This window comes from Drosophila suzukii, chromosome 3 (genome assembly GCF_043229965.1).
Source record: "Drosophila suzukii chromosome 3, CBGP_Dsuzu_IsoJpt1.0, whole genome shotgun sequence".
NCBI classification, from domain to species: Eukaryota; Metazoa; Arthropoda; class Insecta; order Diptera; family Drosophilidae; genus Drosophila; species Drosophila suzukii.
In genome coordinates, this window is record NC_092082.1 from 5,360,353 (window position 1) to 5,383,820 (window position 23,468).

Below are 23,468 nucleotides of genomic sequence, written 5' to 3' on the forward strand. Positions count from 1 at the left end.
ATTATATGCAAACACACACACATATACAGCCGAGCATGGGCCAAAAGAAAATTACATGCGCCAAAGCTTTTTGCATATTTGGCATGCAACAAAAACAAACTGAAAACGTAACAAGTGCAGCGGCCCAGCTTGGGAAACTGGTCTGGTCTTCCATGGAATAAGATGCCCGAACAAGTACAGTACAACTTTCTTAAGACGCACCACTTTCTGGCATCAAAACACGCTAACTAACCCTATAATCGCAGTTCACCAATATATTTTTAGTGATCTCTTTTTTTTATAAACTTATATGATACTATTATTAAATATTTCAACAATAATAAGTTCACTTAAAATATGATGAATTAAATATATATTTCTAGGATATAGGGTATAGATATATCTAGGGTTTCGTTAAAAAGGGGATAAAAACACATCTTGAGTGGAAAAAATCCATTGCCTACTATTCGACACTTTATAAAGTGGTTGTAAATTCCTAACGATTTCCAATGATTCATGGTCTAAAAATTATTTATATGAATAGTTATTTATGTTAATCATTTATTTTACATTTCAAATCATGAAAAAATTAATGTTATATTTATAATCTTAAGTTGAAGTTTCACTGTACCTGCTCTTGAGCCTTGGTATTCGTGTGTGGATATAGTTTATGTATTATATAATTCCCTGGTCGCTGCGCTGAGAGATGCCAGACGAAAGGAGCAAAGTAAAGGCTCTAATGAGGCGTGGTCCCCATTTCCAAGTGCAAATATGCAGAGTATACCCTGCCCATAAGGGTATGCCAAATAAGAGGGGGGCATGCCGGCAGAACTCGATAATGAGATGCAACGAGGAGATGATTAATTGCATGGCACACAGCATCCAGTGCAACATCTTAATGCGTTCAGCTGGCAAATTACAGGGTATACAACAGTGCCTAAGCCCTGCTAATCACCAGTAAAAAAAAAGCAGCCAACCAAGCCGGCTGTACGGACTATAAATATGTTGCTGCTGCCGCTGCTGCTGGCTAAACGAGAATAAAAATGTATTTATATGTATAGAGAAATTCAGGCATAAGATTACAATCGCTTGTAATAAATACCTTAAGTATCGCATATATCAGTAACCCAAGGACGTGGATCGTAAGTCAAGCCGAACATTGTTATTAAGCGGAGCCACCGAGCGGAGCGGCCAGTCGAAGGCGGTCTCTGGCTGGCCGACTGAGCGACTGAGCGACGGACATCCGTCCCGGCCAACTTGACTTACGTGCAACAATTTAACAACTTAATTATTGCTAAACTACGCCGGCAACAACATCGCCCAACGACAACATCAGCGGCACCGGGCAGCAGCACCAGCATCTAGCCATAAATAAACAACGGTGCGTATGAGTGATATTGGATGTTCGGGACTGGCGAAGTCGTGGCTGGCTGGCAAAATAAAAGTAATAATAAGGCTGTTGGCTGCCAAAAAGATGGCAAGGCGCGATATACCCGAAAGATGATCATCATTGGCCAGAACAGCAACAACAACCACTGCAGGCTACTTGGGCCAATTGGACCACACAGAGAGAAAATACTAAACCTAAGTAAATAAATGTAAGAAAGTTGCAGACTTTGACATTAAGTTTTAAACTTCATTATAAAGGAATGTTAAATTTATTTGATTATGAAATATATAAAAAAAAATTAAACATCAACTTTGGTTACTTTAAAAGTAGATCTATCAAACAGGATTTTTTAAATAATTTCTTACAAAAAAATTATACTTTGCAATTTAAAGATACATTTATTTTTAATTCTATGGGTTTATAAGAAGCAACATTTCTTAAAATATATTAAAATTTTCTATTCACTTTCCCTACTTACCCCAAATCTATATAAAAATTGTTAAACGTGTAGACAGATACTTTAAAGAAGTATGCCTTAAAGAACCAACTATTTTAGTTTAATTCAGTTATACTAAGGTATTTTTTTCCAGTGCAACGTGGGCTCTTCCTTGGGAGAGTGTGCATCCCCCAGCTCCAGCTGCTACTGCCTCCTGCTTGTCATTGAGTAATCTATCGACAGGTTGGCCATTTAGTCGGCCCGAACGTTGTGTGTGAGAATTAGCATAAAAACGCAATTTTTGAATATTAATGTGCAGTGGGGCAGCGACATCTTCCCTCGATTGCGTGCTCCCGAGAATTCGCAGACGATGAAGTCGGTTCCTGCCACTTGGCTTACACACTCTGGCTGCAATACCGTGGCTCTAATCAGATTCCCCGGCGATGATAACAACGCCTTGGGTCGCTTTTTGGCCAGGAGTTGGACTATCGGCTTCCCGGGGCATCTCTCACTTTTCAGCCGGCACGCAGAGCTCCAGAGATTGGGAGCGCGGAGCATGAGAAACGTTTGCACTGACTAATCTGGGGAATGCATCGACAATGTTGCGTAATATGGGAAGCTGAAAAGATTGTCGAAACTGGAACAATGGGTTTTATAAGGGTTCAAATTATCAGGTGGGTCGAAATTTAAATGGTTTCATTGTGCTACTTTACTCTTTAAGTTTCAATACTTTATGGAATCATTATTGCGACGTGAGCGATTCGAAACTGATATAGACTTTAAGGTTATGTGAATTACTTTTATATTGTTGGGCAATTATATCGCTGGAGTTTTAAAATATTTGTTAAGCTGTAAGTCAGAAATCCTTCTATACCTTTTATCAATTTTACTATAATTTTATTTAGGAGTATACTGAATGTATCTTTGAGCAAAGTACATTTTTATTGAAACTTAAACATTTTTGTATTTATTTTTAAAATTAAAATCGTTTTTTTTTCCATTTTTTTTTCAACTTTAAAAGTATGCAAACGTTTCGAGCGACATTCTACACTTTTATCAAGCTCAAAAATGCCATATTTTTAAATCAAGGCGCCAAGTGTTCTTCCTCTTCATGAACATGAGTCATAATTTTCCTGAGCTTGTAACACCAACATCGTCTTTCTCTTTGACCCCCATTCTGCATAGCAACATTACATTTACATTACATCTTACACCAATTTTACATTCATTTTACACAAAATGAATTCTACATGATAATATCTGGCGCCCCTGTGTGGAAGTTTTTTAAAGCTTAAATGGTTTATGAACTTGCCGTTAGAGGGCGCTACTATTTTTTAAAATACGAAATGGCGCACTTTTTAAATTTTGTGCTGTATATGCATGACATACATTGTAGGTATTGGTAAATATTTCTTTTAAATTTTTTAAATTTAAAATTATACTGTCTAAATTTTGACATATCTTTGTAGTCTAGTGCACCCATATTATTTATTTTTAATGCTCACTTCATCGGCATCCAAAATACTACCTTTATCTTACCAAACTCTGAGTAAGACCCCTACCAATCACTAGAAATTCCCAGAAAATAAATCATAACACTGTAGACATAAACAGAAGTTCATCAACCCAGACCTAAACAAAACCAGTATCGATAAGTGCATATGTGAGTGTTCCCTGGTAACACATTCGTAACCGCATTTCACAATTGAAGGGCAAGACGACGTCATGACCCTAAAAATGGGAGGGGGGAAGGTATGCAGCGGTACAAGAGCAAGTGCATTGACATTGACTTGGGTCAATTCAAAAAGTGGGTCACCATCACTGACACTTTCACAACGATTGCGTTAAATTGCAGCGACATTGAGAGAGCAACAAGCCGCCCATCGCCACCCCTTTTGGTACCCACACCCCTCTACTTAGCTCAAGTTCAACCGGCGACGATGATGACGTATTAATCGAGAATGTTTGCGAAAATCGAGAGAGCTATTTGCTGAATGCAGTGAATCACTGGTGAACAAATATCGAATGTATTAGTTTGTTGTATGTGTTTTCAGTCACGAACGCCGGCAAACTGGTGGAGCGACTTCTCTCTGGGGATCTCCCAACGGTTCTCTTTTTCTCTATGGATCTCTATGGTTTTCTCTGGAAGTCTCACCCCAGAATGTATGTACAAAAACTCGGGCGATGACGTTTTTGAAAAATTATCGAAAATCTGCTTTAATCCAGGTTCTCATGTGTGAAATACCCTACACTTAAAAAAAATATTTTTGTTCATTTCTAAAATGTAAATTTTACAAGAAGCTAAAATTTGATATATTATACAGAGAACCCATAATAATGCTTGCTAACTTAATTGAAATTAAGTAAATAACTAGTAAAATGAGTTTAACTTTGTTTAAGACCAAGTGTTCTTTAATCTGGAATTCTTAGAGATTTATGGGACTTGCAAATAGGTAACCAAATCTTAGGTAAATTACCCACTTAATAACATAACACCACCTGCTTAGTCTAGGGTATTACTTAGCAGTCATAATCCAGCTGGATATGAGCCATCTGTTGCCCAAATTAACTGCAGCATCCACTGCTGCAGCCGCCTGACTGGGCAGTTGGCCAAAATTAACCGCGCACACATCCATTCTTATAAATTGGAATCTATATGTGATCTTGGGCACGTGTCTGTCCAAAGATCAGCCATCACGAGGCTAAAACAAACAACCACCATCCTAGAAAAATAGAACAAATTCAGAATTTTAGATCAAAAAATAATTTATGCCACAAGGAACTGTAAATAAAGAATTATCCGACAACACCACTTCCCCGCCCCCACAATCGAAATCCAGGAAAATAACCCGAAAACGTGTCGGCTATAAATAGATGGAAAATATAAGGAAAACCAGCAAAGGTCACCTTGACTAACTTGGCCGAATGGAGCCAAAAACTCTGGAGAGCGCAACACCAACAACCACGGGCAGCGAAAGAGCGAGAGAGAGCAACGCTCGCTCACTTTCACAACGCCTCAGAGGCCGTTTCGTCATTCATCCTGGCGCAGCCGGCTTCGACGCCGGCAGAGAGGGCCAAAACAGCTGCCTACACTCGAAAACATTTCAATCTTTTATAATTTAGGAACACTACAGTCAGCAATATAAAGCAGCTTTATTATATAACTGGAAGGCTGAATAATATACCATTCTATTATAGTGGAAGATTGTTGTTTGAGTTAAAAATTAGTGCACCTACATATGACTTTATAGGTATTTTTTTCAAAACTATAAAAATAACAAAAAATTTAGCATTATACTTAAATCTGGAAAAGAATTGGTATTATAAAAAACTAATTTTTATACGAATTTATTGAGTTTACTTTACTCTTTAACTATCCTGAAAATATCTTATATCGCTAATCAGAGTCTTGGTCCTTGATAACAGATATTGCTTTCAGCATTTGTTTGCAGGATTTTAGGGTAGTTTTTTCCCAGTGTACTGGCGTAGAAGGAGAGAGCGAGAAAGGTAGTGAGAGAAATGCGGCTGCGGAGGCTACAAAATCCAGCGGCGGCAGCTAAATTCCAAAGCAGTCCGCTTGAAGTGCAAACAGTTCGCAACGAACGCGCAAAGTGAACGGAACGTCGACGACCTCAAAATACAGAGGCCCAAAATAATCCAGTGATACACAAAGTGAATTAAAACAAAACCAATCCAAAAGTAAGCAAAAAATACTGGCATGCACAAGGAAAAATAGTTTTAGTGATTGTTAGATTTTAGTAGTACTCACAAGGGGTTAACTTCCTGCCTCATCAAAGTGCATTCAACTTTCAAGGGTCAAGTGCATCGGTCGTTTCCGAAACACATCGCCCTTGGCCTTCCGCACTTGTTTCGTTAGTGGGGTGGGCGGAATTTCCGGGGTTTTCCGAAAAGCGGCAGGGGTGTCAATTGGGCGTACAATTGGCTTTCACTTTCGTTTTCATTGAGAGCATGCGCCGTGTCGCAAACAGCTGGTTTCCCGTTTTTGACGAGGTGACGTCGAACCCCCACAAAGTGGAACAACCGCATTTGACTTTGAGAAAGGTCATCTGTAGGCCCAAATGTAAGGCACACTTTCCCATGGCAACAAGTGGGGATGAAAAATATTAATATCAACATTAAAATTTGTGAATCAATATCTATAAATTTTTCACTTCTTTAAGTTTTATAAATGTTTACAGATAGGTGCAAGATAATTTTTTCACTTCCTGTTTAGTTTCATGTCTATGAATTTTATTAGAAATATATTTTCATTTATATGTATTTTCAAAAATATACTATTTTTTTTGCAATACTCATATAGATACTAGCTGACAATAAAAATAAACCATGATCGTTGAGCCATAAATCATTATCAAGTTATTTTATATTTGTGACATTTCTCGGACTTTTTGTATATCACTTGGCTCTGCGGAACTCATCGTAACTCTCGGGTTTTTTTCTAACCCCACCCATATTCTTTAGAACTCATGCGGTTGCAATTCAAGTTAGGAAAACACTCAACCTGAAGCAGATTCTAATTAAAAACGTGCCACATGTTTATATAAATATTTTCTCACTGATAATACTCTCAATATGCACTTGTAATCTGAAGCAATCTAATCTGAAATAATATTGCAAACATTGGCAACCAACTCAACTTTGGCCCCCCAAAACCCTTCCTAAAAGAGATAAGGCTAGTTCTACGTCATAGTGATAGAACCGATATGGTATATGGCATGCCAAAGTCATCAGTAATTTTTAGTAAAATGATTAATAATCAGAAACTTGCAATAATTGGATTAATCAAATTGCTCTAATGGCTCATACTTCATAGATAAGATAAGAAATGACCAAGTTTCGAGGTCCCTCTGATTGTTCATCAAATCAGTAATAAAACGATTAGTGCTAAATCGGTGGATTAATTTCACAAGGTTTCGCACTTTTGCATTGATAAAACTTCCATTTGGGCCTAATTAGAATTTATCTTTATGAAAGAAGAAGACCCTAATTGACAGCGATTGTCATGTGCCATCACAAGTTGGCTCTATGAATTGCTATATAAAAGAGCAAAAAACATCATAAGTTAATTTTTTCGGCAATGTTTTCGGTTCGGTCCGGTTGCGTGTTGTGGCGATGTCGCTTTTTTCTCATTAATTCGACCTTCGTGAAGGTTAAAGAACGCCGGCTAAGCAGTATGTGTGTGTCTGTGTGGGGAAGAGAGTTTCCCCGAAAAAAAATTGTGAATGTTTTAACTAAATCATAGGCACGTGCTGGCACTATAAATGGGTAATCCCCCATGGGGAATACACTTGATATACTAACGGAAGAATAAAGGGACATTTTATTATTTACTTCTTAGCAATGACCACCATTAAGGATAGTCTATTGGCCCAAGTTGCCGAGGTGCTGCCCAGCTCCGGGCACAAGGTCACCGTGGTGGGCATCGGCCAGGTGGGCATGGCCAGCGCCTTCAGTATTCTGGCTCAGAACGTCTCCAAGGAGGTGTGCCTCATCGATGTCTGCAGCGACAAGCTGCAGGGCGAGCTGATGGATCTGCAGCACGGCTCCAACTTCCTGAAGAACCCCCAGATCACGGCCAGCACCGACTTCGCCGCCTCGGCCAACTCGCGTCTGTGCATCGTGACCGCCGGAGTGCGTCAAAAGGAGGGCGAGTCCCGCCTGTCCCTGGTGCAGCGCAACACCGACATCCTCAAGAACATCATCCCCAAGCTGGTGGAGGTAAGTTACAGTTCCAAAATTCTTAGGATTATTACCTAGACATACTGATAAAGAATCTTTAAGAACACCTGAGAAAAATGTTACGATAAACAAAACATTTATTATCCAGCTGTTTTCGAGATTAAATCTTACAAAAAATTTTAAATTAGAGATTTGTTAAGGTACCTCTTTGAATTTTTTAAACATTTTATACTTATGGATTCTTTTCCATTTACAGTACAGTCCCGATACCATCTTGCTGATGGTGTCCAACCCCGTGGACATCATGACCTACGTGGCCTGGAAGCTGTCGGGTCTGCCCAAGAACCGTGTGATCGGCAGTGGCACCAACTTGGACTCGTCCCGCTTCCGCTTCCTGATGTCGCAGCGCCTGAACGTGGCACCCACCTCCTGCCACGGCTGGATCATCGGAGAGCACGGCGATAGCTCCGTGCCCGTTTGGTCTGGAGTGAACATCGCCGGCGTGCGCCTTCGTGAACTGAACCCAACTTTGGGAACCAGTGAGGATCCAGAAAAGTGGAACGAGCTGCACAAGCAGGTGGTGGACTCCGCCTACGAGGTGATCAAGCTAAAGGGATACACCTCCTGGGCCATTGGCCTGAGCACTGCCTCCTTGGCCTCGGCCATTTTGCGCAACACGAGCAGCGTGGCCGCCGTCTCCACCTCCGTTCTGGTGAGTTCTTAAAAATAATATTAAAGAAATGATAATATAACCTTGAATATTTTTTTTTCATTTTACAGGGCGAACACGGCATCGACAAGGATGTGTTCCTCTCGCTGCCCTGCATCCTGAACGCCAACGGTGTGACCTCCGTGGTCAAGCAGATCCTGACCCCCACCGAGGTCGAGCAGCTGCAGAAGTCCGCCAACATCATGTCCGATGTCCAGGCTGGTCTCAAGTTCTAAATGAAAACCATCCCATTAACAGATCCATTCACAAACTAAACCAAAACACAACACAAACAGAGCGGAATGCTAATTTTAGTCCAATTTGGAGCCGCGGGGGAGCAGAAGCCAGTGAAGAAATGCCCCGGATCGGAGCATCAAGTATTTCTGACTACCAATGTTTATTTTTAGTACACCTCTCACTTTATTTATTATTTTTATGAATTAGCCTTTGTGTGCCCACACGAATAAACTGTTTAAAATTTAAGTTTAACCCGCAACGCTCTTGTTATTTGGTTCATCTTGGGTTCTTCTTTAGATTTAATCTTTGTTTGCTTATGATTATTTGACCTGGACTAGCGAAACTTCCTCAAACACAACTGTACCACTTAAGGAACCTAATATTAAGGCCACTCTCGAAAAATTCCGCTTGGAAAAGGATCAGAGTCAGACAACAACCGCCGCTACCTCATTAGCGTAAATTTTGAATTGTGAATCGCTTGTCAATCAAGACGAGTTCTAGTCAAATTTACAGCCCTAACTATACTTGCAAAATAAGCAATTAAACCAAACTCAATTAGTCGAAATATACATTTTAATGAATAAATATTTAGCACCTAGTTGTCATGGAGCACCCATCAAAAAAAGAGAGATTACAAGCTTAATCAACTGACGGGAAAAAAGTGAATGAAGTGCTGCAAGGGAAACTTTGGCAAGAATTTTCATATAGAGGCACGATCGTTTTTTGGGGTGATAATCAATCAGTAAGGGCTTATCTGGCACCGTTACTTAGTTTTGGGGCTGAAGATTTTGGGTCGGAATCGCAGACATCGACCAGACAGAACCCCCTTTCAGCAGACGTGCTGCAACAAGCTAAAAGATACACCGAAATCGAAACCCACAACCAGATAAGAGAGTTTCGCTAAGCGAGTCTTTTGGCCCGATAAGACCTGACTATAAAAGAGCTCTGAAGTTCGAGGGTAGACATGAGAGCAGAATTCACCATGCAGAAGAGCACAGCCCAGATGATCATAGCAGTCTGCCTGATCTGTCAGTCTTTGGCAGTGGAGCTTAAGGATAAGGCTAAAATACCCCTGAATATTGACGGTGTGCAAGGGCATAATTTAAAGCTGCTAACCGAGCAACTGAATCGCGGTTGGAGAGCCTTCTGTGAGTGTGGAAATTGTAATTAGTAATCAAGATAATATTATTATAATATCCTGATTAGGTGATGCCCCTGTGGATGAGGGTGTCATGTCCTTATTTCAGGGCATAAATCCCAGCGATGCCCGAATCCATGTGATGACCATCACCAACCAGAGTGTAGAGCTGCCCATCAAGTCTATATCCCAAATCAAGGATTTCGATATCAGTCCGGAGCGTAAGACCCTCATCTATGTGAATGCCTTTCACACGGCCGACAGTTATTTTAGTGTCCAGGAGCACTTGACCCTGTTGCAGAACAGTAGGAGAGATCTCAATGTTATAGTGGTGGATTTCGCCAAGGATGTGGCTCAACTGTACTATGCTGTGCGTCATCATCTGTCCGTTGATGGATATTTCGTGTATAAACTAGTGAGGGCTCTCAAGGATGCGGGCATTGCTGTGCAGGATATTACTTTGGCAGGACACTCGGTGGGTGCGAATATAGCCGCATTGGGTGCCCAACTTTTTGCCCGGGAAAACAAACAGTTGGTGGGTCAACTGATAGCCATCGATCCGGCCACCATGTGCCAAACCACCGATATACTGGTAAAACAAAGTGTGGCTTCTAGGGTGGTGGTTCTGCACGGCGAGGGCGATGTCTTCGGGGTGAGGGTTCCGCTGGGTCACATCGATATCTATCCCAATGGTATAGGCTACTTCCCGAGAAGGAAACTTCAACCTGGCTGCGATTCCAAGATCTGCAGTCACATGTATCCATTTGTTCTATTCATGGAGGTAAGAATTTGTTAGGCAACCGAAACATTTTAATTAATTTTTTAAAACAAATCCATAGGCTCTTATCGAGGGTGTGATGATCCCAGCTACCAAGTGCGAAAGTTGGGCCAAGTTCCGGCAAGGCGACTGTAATTTCAAGAACACCATCAACATTGGTCTCATCTATCCAGCCAATGTCAAGGGTCTGTACTTCTGTCTGACCCAACCGAATCCTCCATTCACCTACATGGAACATGGACTGCGCTATAAGGCGAGACGTCCTGAGAAACCAGCTGATAGAAAAACCTCTTAAGTTTTAGTTTTAGTTGTACGAAGTGTATCTGTTTTTTAGTTGGATAGTTAAATTATTAAAATTTATTTTTATAAGGTAATGGTGTCTATAAACACTTCTTTATAGAAGCCTACAAGTATGCTTCGTATTCCAAATTGTTCAGATGCAGAGTTGCCAGACAGTTAAAATTAGGTAGCTCCACAGAACTGAAGCGTTAAATTGATTAAGTTTATTTATTTTCCAACAAATGCCAAGTTTATTTGCCAATTTAATATTTAATGTTTACGATTCTGTTGAAAATTGCAGTTGTGGATACTTTTAATAGTTTTCCTACATTGCTGATCTAAACTGATCTCTTTGAGAATTCCGCTCCCTTTGTTTCTGAAAAAGTACTCTTTGTCTCTGCTGATCTGTGGCTTAAAGCCAAAACGAAAACAGCTGATTAACCTCATCGAAGCCGACTCTCAGGCACACATCTGAAAGAGAGTACCTAAAATATAGGGGCTACAGATTCTCTGCAGTTTCAGGGGCGTAAATGAAAGGGGGTTACTTAAAGTATAACATTAAATTTTATTGTGAGTTAGGTTTGTAATATATAACTTGTATAACCTTAAGTTTTAAAAATCCGATAAGAAATTATTTAGTTAATTTGTCTTTATAACCAAATATTAAAGATTCTAGAATTAAGAAGTAGCATTAAAGTTCGCTCCAAAATTATTTAGTATTATTACCAACATTTTGAATATTATAAAGGCATGCAACTAAATAAAATGTAACATGATAAACAAATAAAATCATGTATTTAATTATTATGTTTCCAAAGACTTACACCATTTCTACAAGTGCACACATAAGGTATATCTTTTATTTAAATAAATTTAGTAAAATTCCAGAACTGAAGATAGTTCGTTTTTAAGCCCCCCTTAGCCTCTTTCTACACCTTTGTCATCACCAATATGTATATGCACCCAGTATTCTGTGGGATCCGCTCGCTGTTGCCTCGTCTACCTGTTGCCAACTAAACTTTTTCGTGCGGGCTGGAAAAAAGTGAGTTAAGAGCCGCTCGCGACCAACTCTGGAGCGCAGTTTGGTTGAGTTTGTCGAGCGGTCAGGTTGCTCGGCGGTCGGCATCGCAATCGCAGTTGCAGCTCCAGCTTGAAGTGTCCAGCGATAAACCCGTCGTCGCGCTGTCGGTACGTGGAGCAAAATTAACTGGGCTGAACTGAGCTGAGCTGAAACACTCGCCAGTTGATCGTGCGGAACCCCATTGAAGCCAGCATTCGAATATTTCACAAAACAACTGAAATACACAAAAACGTAGATTTTTGTTGCTGCTGCTGTTTTTTGAGTACTTGTAAACATTAGAGTGTGTAAAGTGTAACGAAATTAAAGGGACCCCCCATTAGAAGTACATATAAAGTGAACGAAAAACTATCCTCCCAGATCTGGATGACCAGCGCCACCCATTAGATTCACGTATCCAATGGCTCGAGTATCCGTATCTCTATCTGAGTATCTGAAATCGTAAACGCGTCGCACGCCAGCGCGTGTCTCCAGCTTTAAATGGCCTAGGCGGCTCCGTAAACTAAGCTTCCAGCTCCCAACTGGTCAAGTTTACTTTTATTTATGTTTTTTCGATCCCCCGATCCACTGAGGTGTTCAGTCGGCATTCTATTGACTGAATGCGCGGCAAGTCCGAATTCGGATGCAATTTTTCAATTGACTAAGCTTAATGAGCGAAGAGCAATTAGAAAGATGTATATACCTATATGTATACACAGAAAATACTATAAATAGCGGAGTAATAAAGTAATTGATGGTGCTTGGTTGTATAATCCGCACACGAATGATAAATGAAATGTATTTGATGTATTAGCGAATAAATTAAAGTTATACGCCATCATAAAAGTGCTGGCAATAAATCAATGTAAATTAATGAAAAGCTATATATCTATATTCGAAAACCTCGGCAAAAGATCAATGGTGATAAATTTTTAATACCTTAACAAACACGTTAATTTTTCCTCAAAAGTGCTGTTTAAATCGCTTCAATAATACTTAATGAGTTTATAGGGAACGCTAACAATGCTAACAGAAATCGGCTTAATGCCTAGATATATCTGCTTTATTGTGTGCTAATGAGGCCCGAAAACTCCCACCTTTCAAGTAGTTAATTCTGGGAACGGCTGCCGCCGGAAAAAGTGCAAGTGGCAGGCGAATTCGAGAGTGCCAGTGCCTCGACCCATTGGTAAACAAATTGCGGGGCAAATACGTCAGAAGAAAGTGAAAATTATTCGAACCGAATTCGTCACCAATCAATGTCGACTCTTATGTGTGGTTTACCTCATATCGCGTATATGCAATGTGTTTACCCGAGAAGCTGCAGCACCTCATATCTCCAGCGCAGGTTGACAGGCTATTTGTTCTGAAAATATATTACCACAGAGCTGGACAGTTGAGATTAAATCTCCGGGCAGGGTCAATGACTACTATTTGTCTCCAAAGAACATGTAGATTGCGAAACTTTCAGCCGTCAGCCAGCTTAAAGTAACTAATCTGCTAGGCACGACCATCTTTAATTGTTTTTCAACTGCTAAACAATCGAAAAGTTCTTTGGAAGCCGCAGGGCAGTGGCAGTGGGTGGTTTCTCTAGCCGTATAATCAAAAGCCATCGTGACTTAACGTGGCCTAGACCCCTGCTCACAACCGGTTGGCTCTTACATTCCTGAAGATCACCTGCTTTGTTTGTAAACGAAATTAACGCGCTAAAGTGAAAATTGCCGGAGTCCCCTGTCCCAGGGAATCTGTATAACTCTAAGCCCCATATATAGAACCCGTTCTGTTGCCCCTGTCTGGTTATGGCTTATGCAAATATTTGCAGCTTCGACTAGCGCTAAGGAGCAAATACAACAGGTTTAAAATATTCGCATTTGCAGGCCCAAGATGAAAACACTTTTTCGAAAAATCTTTGATCGCCAATTGTTCGATTAATCAAAATCGCTTCGGAGAAACGCAACATAAACGGAATTAATCAAGAGCCGAATCAACAGAAAACGGGAAACGATAAAGACTCGTGGCGCTGACGGCGCAAATAAAGCACCGGCAAAAAAATTCAGAGAGAAACTGCCGAATTTTTGCCCAACCCAAGGTTTTCTGATGAAAAAAAATAAACAAAAGTCCAAAAAATCCCGATCTCAAGTCGTCCAGATACCTTGCCTTCGAGGAGAGCCCACAGTTTTGGGGAAATCCTGGCCGCAAAATGATCTTTAAGTACTTAAAAAAAAACAAAAGACCCCCAAAGGGAACCCGCAATAATTGTGTGTACAAGGTGATCGTAATAAAGTGAAGTGAAAAAAATACCTTAAAAAACGTTTATTATATATACACAGAAATAGTGACAAATTATTATATATGGCCATAACTCTGTTCTCAGCTTTAAATACGCATTTCACCCGAACTGAAAGTGCATAGCCATTCAAATTTACAATAAATACAAAATAACAAAATGGAAAACAGCAGCAACAACAGAAACACCACAGAAATACTGTTCGATACGTGCCGGAATTTAAGTTGAGCTTTTGAGCCCTCCAGTATTATTTGCATGGATTGCATGTGTATTACTCTTTACAGTTTTACTGGGCGCATGTGACCGCCCACCTCCTGCCTCCTATTGTTGGGGATACAGTCAAGCCTCTATAAAATGATATACTATTGTTCTCAGTTATAATTTTGTTGAATGAAAATACAAAAAGTGTTTACTCAATATATTAAATAACAATACAATGCTCTAAAGAAATGTAATCCATTGAAGAGTTTTAAATTTAAATTCAACTGTTTAAGATCATTTTCAAAATATTAAATTTTGGATTTATATAGTATGTGGATGTAGTATTATTTGAAAATTAAAAGCTATTTGTAAAAATTATGATATATTATAAGGGATCATTAAAAAAAACAATTAATATCAATCACTTCAGGAAATATGATTCCAAATTAACTTGATAAAAACCTACTTGAATTACATTTTTTAAGCAGTACGACTGTATATTTTTTGATATTTTTTAGGAGAAGTTAAAAAACCTGAGGCTTGGAGAGAGCGAGAAGCAGAGGGAGTCGCAGCCTAAGCGGCGGGGGTGTGAGAGAGAGGGAAAGCAGCCGACGGCGACGCTTTTTCAATGACGCGACAACAAAAACAATTAACAAAATTCGCGTACGAAATCAAAAAACAACTACAATTCGGCCTTCTCCGTATTGGCAGCGGCCTAGCGCCGGCAAAAATAACAATAAAAATCAATTGTTTGTGATTAAGTAAACAAAACAAGATCAGCGTAAAAAAACTAAGTCAAAAACGAGAGACGTCAACAAACAATGACCGTCTCATATGCGGGAGAAGTGCCAAATGGAAGCAGCTTTGGCTGCTTCTGGAAGATCCTGTGGAAGTGAGTATTATCTATAAGAATGACCCTTTAAAAATTTAAAATTTAAATATCTCCTTATCATGAAAACAAATTAGATTTTCATCAAATTAAATTAAGACCAGATAGTAAATATACCTGTAATAATAATGCTTGAAAAGTATTTCACCAAAATATGAAAACATTTGAAACAGGTGTAGTACAGGGTCTAGACAATCTGGGTCACCACCCAAGAGGTACCGATTCCGGGGATTTTTCCGCATTACTCATTCACCTGTTCGAATGTTTACCAACGCAATTAACATCCAATACTCTGAACTTCTCTATTCAGTCTCCATATTGACAGTTCCCCACGACAACATCTGGTTTCAGGTTATTTTGTTTTTAGAGTGTGTTTATTTTTAACCCCAGTTCGCTTTAATTGTTTCCCAAGTGCAGTCACTCGTAACTGGGCAGTTAGAATAGCAATTCCAGTTCCAGTTACTGTTGCACGGTTCCAGTTTTTGCCATTCAAGCCAGAAAGAAGAAAGATTGGTAGCTATAACACCGAAGCTCCGAAAAGCTTATGTGATAAGGCACATATTCCCTAATTGAAAACTTATGCAAGTAAATTTTATGGCTGAAAAAATGTAAAAATTACTTAAAACATATTGTTTCTTGGCGATAGCCTCGAATTCCAATAGTTTAAGTTGTTTTGGAGTAATAATCTTGAACAAAGGTTGTAGCCACACAAACCTAAATTTTTAAGAGAAGAAGGCAAGCGAAACCTTGATCAAAACAAACAGAACAAAGCCCCCACCTGAACAGTACCAGTTTCAAAGCGGTTATGCGAATCATTATACATTTTTTTTTTATAATATATCAAATCACACTTTGCCACATTAGAATTCATTGGAAGTGACATGCAAGATTGGAATACCCCTATAAAAAAATCTTGCAGAACTGCCGACCCATTAAGCAGGAAAAACAATCTTTTATACGATGAGCAACTAAGAGAGGTACAAGATTAGATATCTGAATGAGGAAATTATTTCCGATAAATCAAAACCAGTTAGTAACAGTTCAAAGTCGGCAATGATCGACTAAGCCGTAAGCTCCTTTACTATCTTATAAGTTACTTAATTCAAATCCCTTCCTCTTTTTACAGATGGCGAGGCAGCGTTTACAAATTGATTTGGCGCGAGTTAGTTGCCTATCTCTGTTTATATTATACTATAAGTGTTATCTACAGATTCGGTCTGACAGAAAGTCAGCAAGCGTAAGTATTAAAACTAGTTCTTATCAATCAAATCTTTTGGATAATCCTTTTTTTCTTTCAGCATTTTTAAGAAAATTCGCCTTTATTTCGGGCAGCAGAGTGAAAGTATACCCATGTCCTTTGTGCTGGGCTTCTATGTAAATCTTGTCGTGAAACGTTGGTGGGAGCAATATCGTCTCCTGCCTTGGCCAGATACGTTGGCCCTTTTTATAAGTGCAGCTATACCCAATTCAAATGGTGGTGTAAATGTAAGAAAATATTTTTCTACAGAAAGAAATCCCCTTAACCATCTTAAATACCTCAATATACAGAACGAAACGGGTCGCCTTATGCGTCGTAATATCATGCGCTATATGGTTTTGGCCTATGTGATCACCCTGCAGCGAATTTCCCTCCGTGTGAAACGACGTTTCCCCACTACCCAGCATCTTGTGGATGCGGGTCTGATGCACGAGTCCGAGATGAAGATCTTCGAGGCTCTGAATCAGAAGAGTCCCATGTCCAAGTACTGGATGCCCCTCGTCTGGGCCACCAACATCATAAATCGAGCCAGAAAGGATGGCCTAATTGCCTCGGACCATATTGTCCAGACCATTTTAGTGGAACTTTCAGATATACGTAGACGTTTGGGTGGTCTTATCGGATACGACACGGTCTGTGTTCCTCTGGTCTACACTCAGGTAAGGTGTTCAACAATTAATAGAATATTAGATGGTTTATTCCCAAAAATATATAACAGACCTACAAATCAATATAGACACGATATTTTAAATACGATATTAATAATTTTATTACATTTATAGGTTGTTACCCTGGTGCTTTATACCTATTTCATAGCTGCCCTTTTGGGGCGACAAATGTTGCCCAATGTTTTGGATAGAAATGGTCGCGAAGACCCCGATCTGTACTTCCCCCTCTTCACCGTATTGCAGGTAAATCAATTGTCTCCGCTTTTAATGAAGTCATAATTTTCGCGCTTGATTTAAGACGGGTTAGAAGTTATCTTAATTTGCACGTTCCGCCTTATTTACCATAAATCAGAGTCAAATTTGCACGTCTCGTCGTTTTGTAAAAGTTTTTAAAACTTGTTGCGGTTATTTGTTTTTCGCAATTGTTTTTGCTGTTTTCCGGCAAACTGAGTGGTCGAATGTAATGGCTATACCTTGTTAGCGATACGCCCCGCCGATGCTCTATATATATATTGTATACTATATAATGGCTATATCATGATATGGCCACTTACAACAGATGTGTTTGCTTTTTCCGTTTTGGTTTTTGCGGTTCTCCACTAGGGACAGATTTCAAGTTGCTTTATGTAAACGATTCGCGGTCACGTTCCACGTAATAAATTGGCGATTTGCCGGGCTCTGGTCTGGTTTCTGTTTCTCCGCGATATAAATCTGTGACAAGTGTTTAACTATCATTATTAACTGTTAATGCCTATACCATATAATTTAAACAAAAAGTGAATGGAATTGCGAAGCTTTCCCTGGCGTGCCTTCAAGTTATTCCCAAGTTCTGTTGAAATTGTCTATCCTCTTCTTTCTATGATGTAATTATCCGATCATATCGCTTTCAATTAATCTTTGCAGTTTGTTTTCTACGTGGGCTGGCTGAAAGTGGCCGAGGTGCTAATCAATCCCTTTGGCGAAGATGACGATGATATCGAGCTCAACTGGCTGATTGACCGGCACATCAAGGTGAGTCACAAGTGCAAATAATTCGCACAATCTTTACGTAATTCAATGTGGCATATTGTCCATACTCCAGCCATCCGTTAAACAATTTTAATAAGCAGTAGCAATCACATCTGTGGTGTATACAACCATAAAACAATCATTTTTCGTTAGAGATGCGAAAAAATTCCCCCTTCAAATTTCACCAAAAACCTGTATAACTCCCAATTATTTTCATTTAGCAAGAGGTAGGTAAATTCACTGACTTGAAAATTGAATAAGGAACAGATGGTCTCTGACTTGAAACACTTCAAAACAGAACTTCCCAGCGTTTAACTAAAACCTTGAGCGGCACAAATCCGCAAGATACTTATACGTATCTGGTAGGGGTTAATATTCATAATTATAACTTTATAGGTTTCCAAGTATTATGACTGCTAAAATATGAGTTCGCTAATTGGGTTATCGTGCTAACTAAGTAAAGATTTGCGCTCTTGAAGCGATAATCGCTTGAGTCAGCTACTTCTTTGAATGCTGCTGAAAGGAGAAGAACATGTCGGTCTGCCACGTGCTAAAAATAACAGGCATTCTCTACATAGCCAACAAAAAGACTCACGAGGGGAATAATTTTTTTGGCATAACGAATTGCAGAGTGCCCTGAAAAGAAACTAAAAATATTATATTTTAATATAATTTCAAGAAGATAATAAGGTAGTCTAGATTAAAGAGGAGTGTGTTTTGTTTTAAAACTAAAGTATTAAGGACACGAGATTTTGCAAAAGGTGTAATTATTCTGTTATAATCAAATCTAGCACTTACAAAGATATGAATACTTTTAATAGAATTGAATAGAGATTAGCAAGTGTGATTTAAATTAGCATTTACTCGTGCTAGAATATGGGAAGACTAAATTTGCATTCAATTATACAGTAAAATTTAACTTACCTTAACGTAATTTGATCTTGAATTGTGGTTTAAGTCTTTTAAATTGTAAAATACTATTCACTTCATTCTAGGAAATCATTCTAAGAGATAATTAAAAGAATGCTTTTATTGGTTTCCCATACATTAATATATAAATTCATTTTAATGACTAGTTTAGTTTATCACTGAATAAATCTTTATTTATGTTTCCTATAGAGATATCTCGATAAAATTGCACTTTATTTTTAAACTGTTAAAACTTTTAGGATTCCTTTTTTATTAACAACATAAAAGAAAGGCTTCTAAAATCCAGAGTTTAATAACAAGAGGAATTACTTTATTCAGAACTAGAATAGGGCATCACGATTCGACTATAACCCTTATACTGCTGATGCTGATTGAAGTTTTGGACTTGGGCTTTGGAGCTCGACGTTGGTATGGGTTTGGAGCCCGTTTTGCATGTGTGCAATCTGTATCTGTGTTTGGGGTCTGCCGTCGCTTGCAATTATTTACAAAAGTTAGCAGCAGCAGCAGCAAAAGTAAATCGAAAACAGGTTTTTGTTCAAAAAATGAGAAAAACGACAAAAAAAAATACAAACTGAAAACATTGAAACCTCTTTTGTAGAGCTTTATCATTGACTGTTTTCGTGTGTGTTTTTATGGTCACCGCTGGGTTTGCTCGATTTCGGAAATGCATCCCAAGTGGTCGAGCACACACAACTGCCCGCTTTGAGCCCGGTTATCAGCAGGGGGTTAATGCCAACACCTCTGCCAGCTCTTCTGGCCCATTTCAACTGCACTCCACATCCACACGACCAGACGTGACACTTGGCTCAGTCGCTCGTAAATGGCAAATTGAAAACAGAGCGCGGCAAAATGATTAAGCAAATGAGTATTTTTTTAATTTTTATTTTTATTATGTTTAAGATTTTTTTTTTATTATTTGCAATTTTCTGTTGTGGGCTGTGCACTGGTTTTTGTTATGGAATAATTAACAACTTGTAAACAATTTCACTTTTTCTTTTGTTTCGATGTGGGACAGTAGCCACGGTTCAATTGCTGTGACGTAATTAGGTTTAGTGCCTCCTCGAAATAGCCCGAAAATCGCAAATGGCAAACACGTTCCGATTTTGAAAAGCCCTCGACTGATCCACTTTTGATAAACCCGCTTTCAGGCCGCCTACATGATCGTGGACGAGATGCACGAGGAGCACCCCGAGTTGCTGCGGGATCAGTACTGGGAGTGCGTGGTGCCCAAGGATCTGCCCTATACGGTGGCCTCCGAGCATTACCGGAAGGACGAACCCAAGGGATCCGCCGAGAAGTACAAGGTGAAGAAGGAGGACGCCATGTACGCCAACATAATGCCCGGTGGCGGAAAGCGGATGCTCAACGACGATGTCTACGCGGATTACGTGAGTATATAGTACCTAGTATAGAACATATTTGGAGGAGCTTAAGATATCAATAGAGCTCTACATTTTAAATAGATGTATCTTTTTCGAAGTTATATTGATCCAATAAATTTATACTAACGTAATTTAAGCATGTCTAAAATATATGCAACTAAAATTTGTTTATGGCCCTCATAAACATATTTTGTAAAATGCGGTAACACTCCACGAGCATTAAAATACTAAATTCACTTAACATTGTAATCATAGCCACTAACTGTCACTGTTTTATTATTCACCCATACATTTTTTGACATTATTGGCGTTTTGAAAACCCACATTAGCTTTAAGTATAATTAATTTATGGAACATAGTTGGCTTTAAAAACTATAGAATGCTTTCCAGTTTTTATGTTACTAGATACTTTGTGAGAAATCTGTCGAAACTCAAAGTTGACAAATATTTTTAAAAGATACCTTTAAGTGTATTTATGTCCCCGCTTAGAGGTGGAGTAATCATAAAGCATGTAATATTATAAAATATATTTTACCTATTTAGGAGAGCGTGGACACCCCGATGGTGGAGCGGCGAAAGAACAACTGGCTGGTTCGTCAGCTCTCTCGAATGGGTTCCATGAGGAGCCAGTCGACGGCCTACTCCTCTGGCGGAATGCCCTTCAACCGGAACCGCCTCAACTCCGTCTACTCTAGTCCCGAGTCCGGATTGCCACTGACCATCCTGCAACAGCAGCAACTGCAGCAGGCGCATCAGCAACAGCAGGCGGGATCGCAGCCAAGTAAATCGAGTCTCTATGGGAAGTTTGTGCATAGGAAGTCCATAAGAGCACAACGACAACTTATCAAGCAGAGTAAGAATATAAAATAAATTAAGTTTATGTTTTATTTAAAACCCCTAAAAGTATGTTTCACTAATTAAATTACTTCTTATTTTCAGACTCCAAGTTGAATGGCTTGAATGTGAATGTGGCCAAGAGTAGACCGCGGATTCCCACACCCGAGGTGGCTAAGGATGGCAACACGAATCCAGGTGAGTAAAACGCACAAATCTTGCACCAATCCTGCAACTTGCTGAACAACTCGCACCACTCCCATGTAGCCACCAGCTCCGTCCTTATGGCACCACAACAGCTGAGCACCACCAGCGCACCACCGGGCATGTACCCCTCCTCCTACACACACGACACCCTTCTGCACCAGGAGAGCGGCCAGGTGCTGGGCACACTGCTGCTCTCGCCCATCAAAGAGATGGATAGCTCATCGTCCAATAACACTCTGATTCCAGGACATCCCGCCACCGCCGCCCTGGCAGCCAGCATGAAGGAGGGATTCACAGGCAGCAGTAAGTAACCATATCCTTGGGTTACAAAGCTTATAGGGTTTTTTAAAAGTATATTTAAGTCTGTTTGGGTCAAAATCCCTAATACTTGGTTCTATCTTTCAAATTGAAATGATTCATTTCATAAGATGAGGTATCATATCTGAATTTCTATGAATCTTTTTATTCAAACAACTATCAAAACATGCTTTATATGATATATTATCACACCTAATGCTCAGTTCTCCTTCCTTGTTCATAATTTTCCATAATGTAATATCTCAACACATATGTTGTAACCTATAGGCTGAATCCAAAAATTATGTTTGATTATCTGAATATCTCTCGATCATTATATTTCTTAAGTATTTCTTAGTAATTTTGATGAAAAGCTCTTTTGAGAACGTTACTAAAGAAATATTTCTTCCTCCTAACTTCCAGATATGCCCGCTGCCACCAACATCACCACTCTATCGTTCCCCTTCAGCGTAACCAGCAGCGGTGGGGAAACGATGCCCAGCGGGACCCTGAGTATCTTGCCCATTTCGGCCAACGCCCAGTTGCCCACGATCACGACGACGGCCAGTGGCTACGATCCCAACGATGTGATCACCACGATACCGGTGTCCCTGTCCATTCAGCGATCCCCATCGGCACTTTCCATCGTGGAACTGACCGGTACCGATGTCCAGGATGGATACAGCAACAGTGGTTCCAGCAATGGCAATGGTGGCATTACCACCACGGCCCTGCTCTCCGTTAAGCCCCTCAATGGAAATCCCAATATTTCACGGAATAACAGTTTCAACTTGAGCCTCAATCTGCAGGATCCGCAGCAGCGGTCCTCTATGAGACTGGTAGCACCCACTGATACAGTGGACACCTCAGCCACGATGCCAATGCCTCACAGAAGTGGCGGTGTGGAGACGGGAGGTATTGGAGGGTCTTCGGCTCCCTCAACACTGGCCAAACACAAGCCGGAACAAAAGACCGGAGAGGTGTACGTCTGACATTGAGATCCGCCGGATTAGATTGGCATAGATTCGATCGGAATTCGAGCCACGTAATTAGTTTTAAGACCCAATGGCCTTGTGCCACCCGGAACCACTAAAATGATATTATCAATAGCCTAGAAAAGATCGATTAGTTCAAGGATCTTGTCCTAGAAGTATTAATCACTTTTCTTATAGCAAATCAAACAGTAGATCAGGAAATCTCAAACCGTGTTTTATTTTAAATCAGTTTTACGGAATTGGAATTGGTAAAAATTTATATTACTATTTAACCAATTCATATTCCTTAGCTCAACAAAATTCTGGCAAATACAACAAGTATATTACCATCCAATTGTAACTGTAAAGAGTATTGTATATAACTAGCGTATTTAATAGGAAATCGACTTATTGTTTTGGCACTTGCCATATTAGTTAAGCGTTTGAATCTTTGCATAACTTTATAAAGAATCTCTATCTCGTGTAGGCAGTGTAAATACTTGTAAACCAACACAGTATGTGATATGCGATTGTTATCCAGCTAGATTTTGTATCTTTACAAGTACCGATAGATAAGAGCCTAAGTATATATTTTGTAATTATTATCCCCTGTATGTGAACGTAGGAAATCTATGCAATTGTGGCCTTTGTACAGATTAAGAGGCAACTTCTTGCAGTTATACTTTTAAATAAAATCAATCACTTAATAAAGAAGAAGATTTTAAAATATATTTTTGCTAATATAAGAGATACTGGAGAGTAATTTATGACATTTCCCACTGACACTCTTTGATCAATCGAGACTCTTCGAACCTACCCCAAGAGAAAGATCA

General features: G+C 39.6%; 3 protein-coding genes across 4 annotated transcripts; all 3 read left to right on the plus strand.

The window, feature by feature from the left end:
• Positions 1-5,347: 5,347 nt before the first annotated feature.
• Ldh (Lactate dehydrogenase) lies at positions 5,348-8,703 on the plus strand. Its single transcript, XM_017077806.4, has 4 exons — positions 5,348-5,504; positions 7,165-7,544; positions 7,762-8,217; positions 8,286-8,703. The coding sequence occupies exons 2-4, from the start codon at positions 7,167-7,169 to the stop codon at positions 8,448-8,450; spliced, it is 999 nt and encodes a 332-aa protein (XP_016933295.2). The 5' UTR covers positions 5,348-5,504; positions 7,165-7,166; the 3' UTR covers positions 8,451-8,703.
• A 697-nt stretch (positions 8,704-9,400) lies between these two features.
• Positions 9,401-10,741, plus strand: LOC108012697 (lipase member H). The gene is made up of 3 exons (XM_017078125.4): positions 9,401-9,599; positions 9,658-10,370; positions 10,429-10,741. Exons 1-3 carry the CDS (start codon positions 9,416-9,418, stop codon positions 10,660-10,662), a joined length of 1,131 nt encoding a protein of 376 aa, XP_016933614.3. The 5' UTR covers positions 9,401-9,415; the 3' UTR covers positions 10,663-10,741.
• A 950-nt stretch (positions 10,742-11,691) lies between these two features.
• Best2 (bestrophin 2) lies at positions 11,692-23,366 on the plus strand. 2 transcript variants are annotated; one of them, XM_017079247.4, is made up of 12 exons: positions 11,692-11,834; positions 14,707-15,080; positions 16,204-16,314; positions 16,376-16,562; positions 16,626-16,994; positions 17,118-17,246; positions 17,907-18,014; positions 20,090-20,329; positions 20,867-21,176; positions 21,263-21,355; positions 21,611-21,667; positions 22,085-23,366. In XM_017079247.4, exons 2-12 carry the CDS (start codon positions 15,010-15,012, stop codon positions 22,651-22,653), a joined length of 2,244 nt encoding a protein of 747 aa, XP_016934736.3. In that variant the 5' UTR covers positions 11,692-11,834; positions 14,707-15,009; the 3' UTR covers positions 22,654-23,366. The 2 variants fall into 2 exon arrangements, with proteins under 2 accessions (XP_016934736.3, XP_016934735.3); XM_017079246.4 differs by having other exon boundaries at positions 11,693-11,834; positions 21,425-21,667.
• Positions 23,367-23,468: the final 102 nt, after the last annotated feature.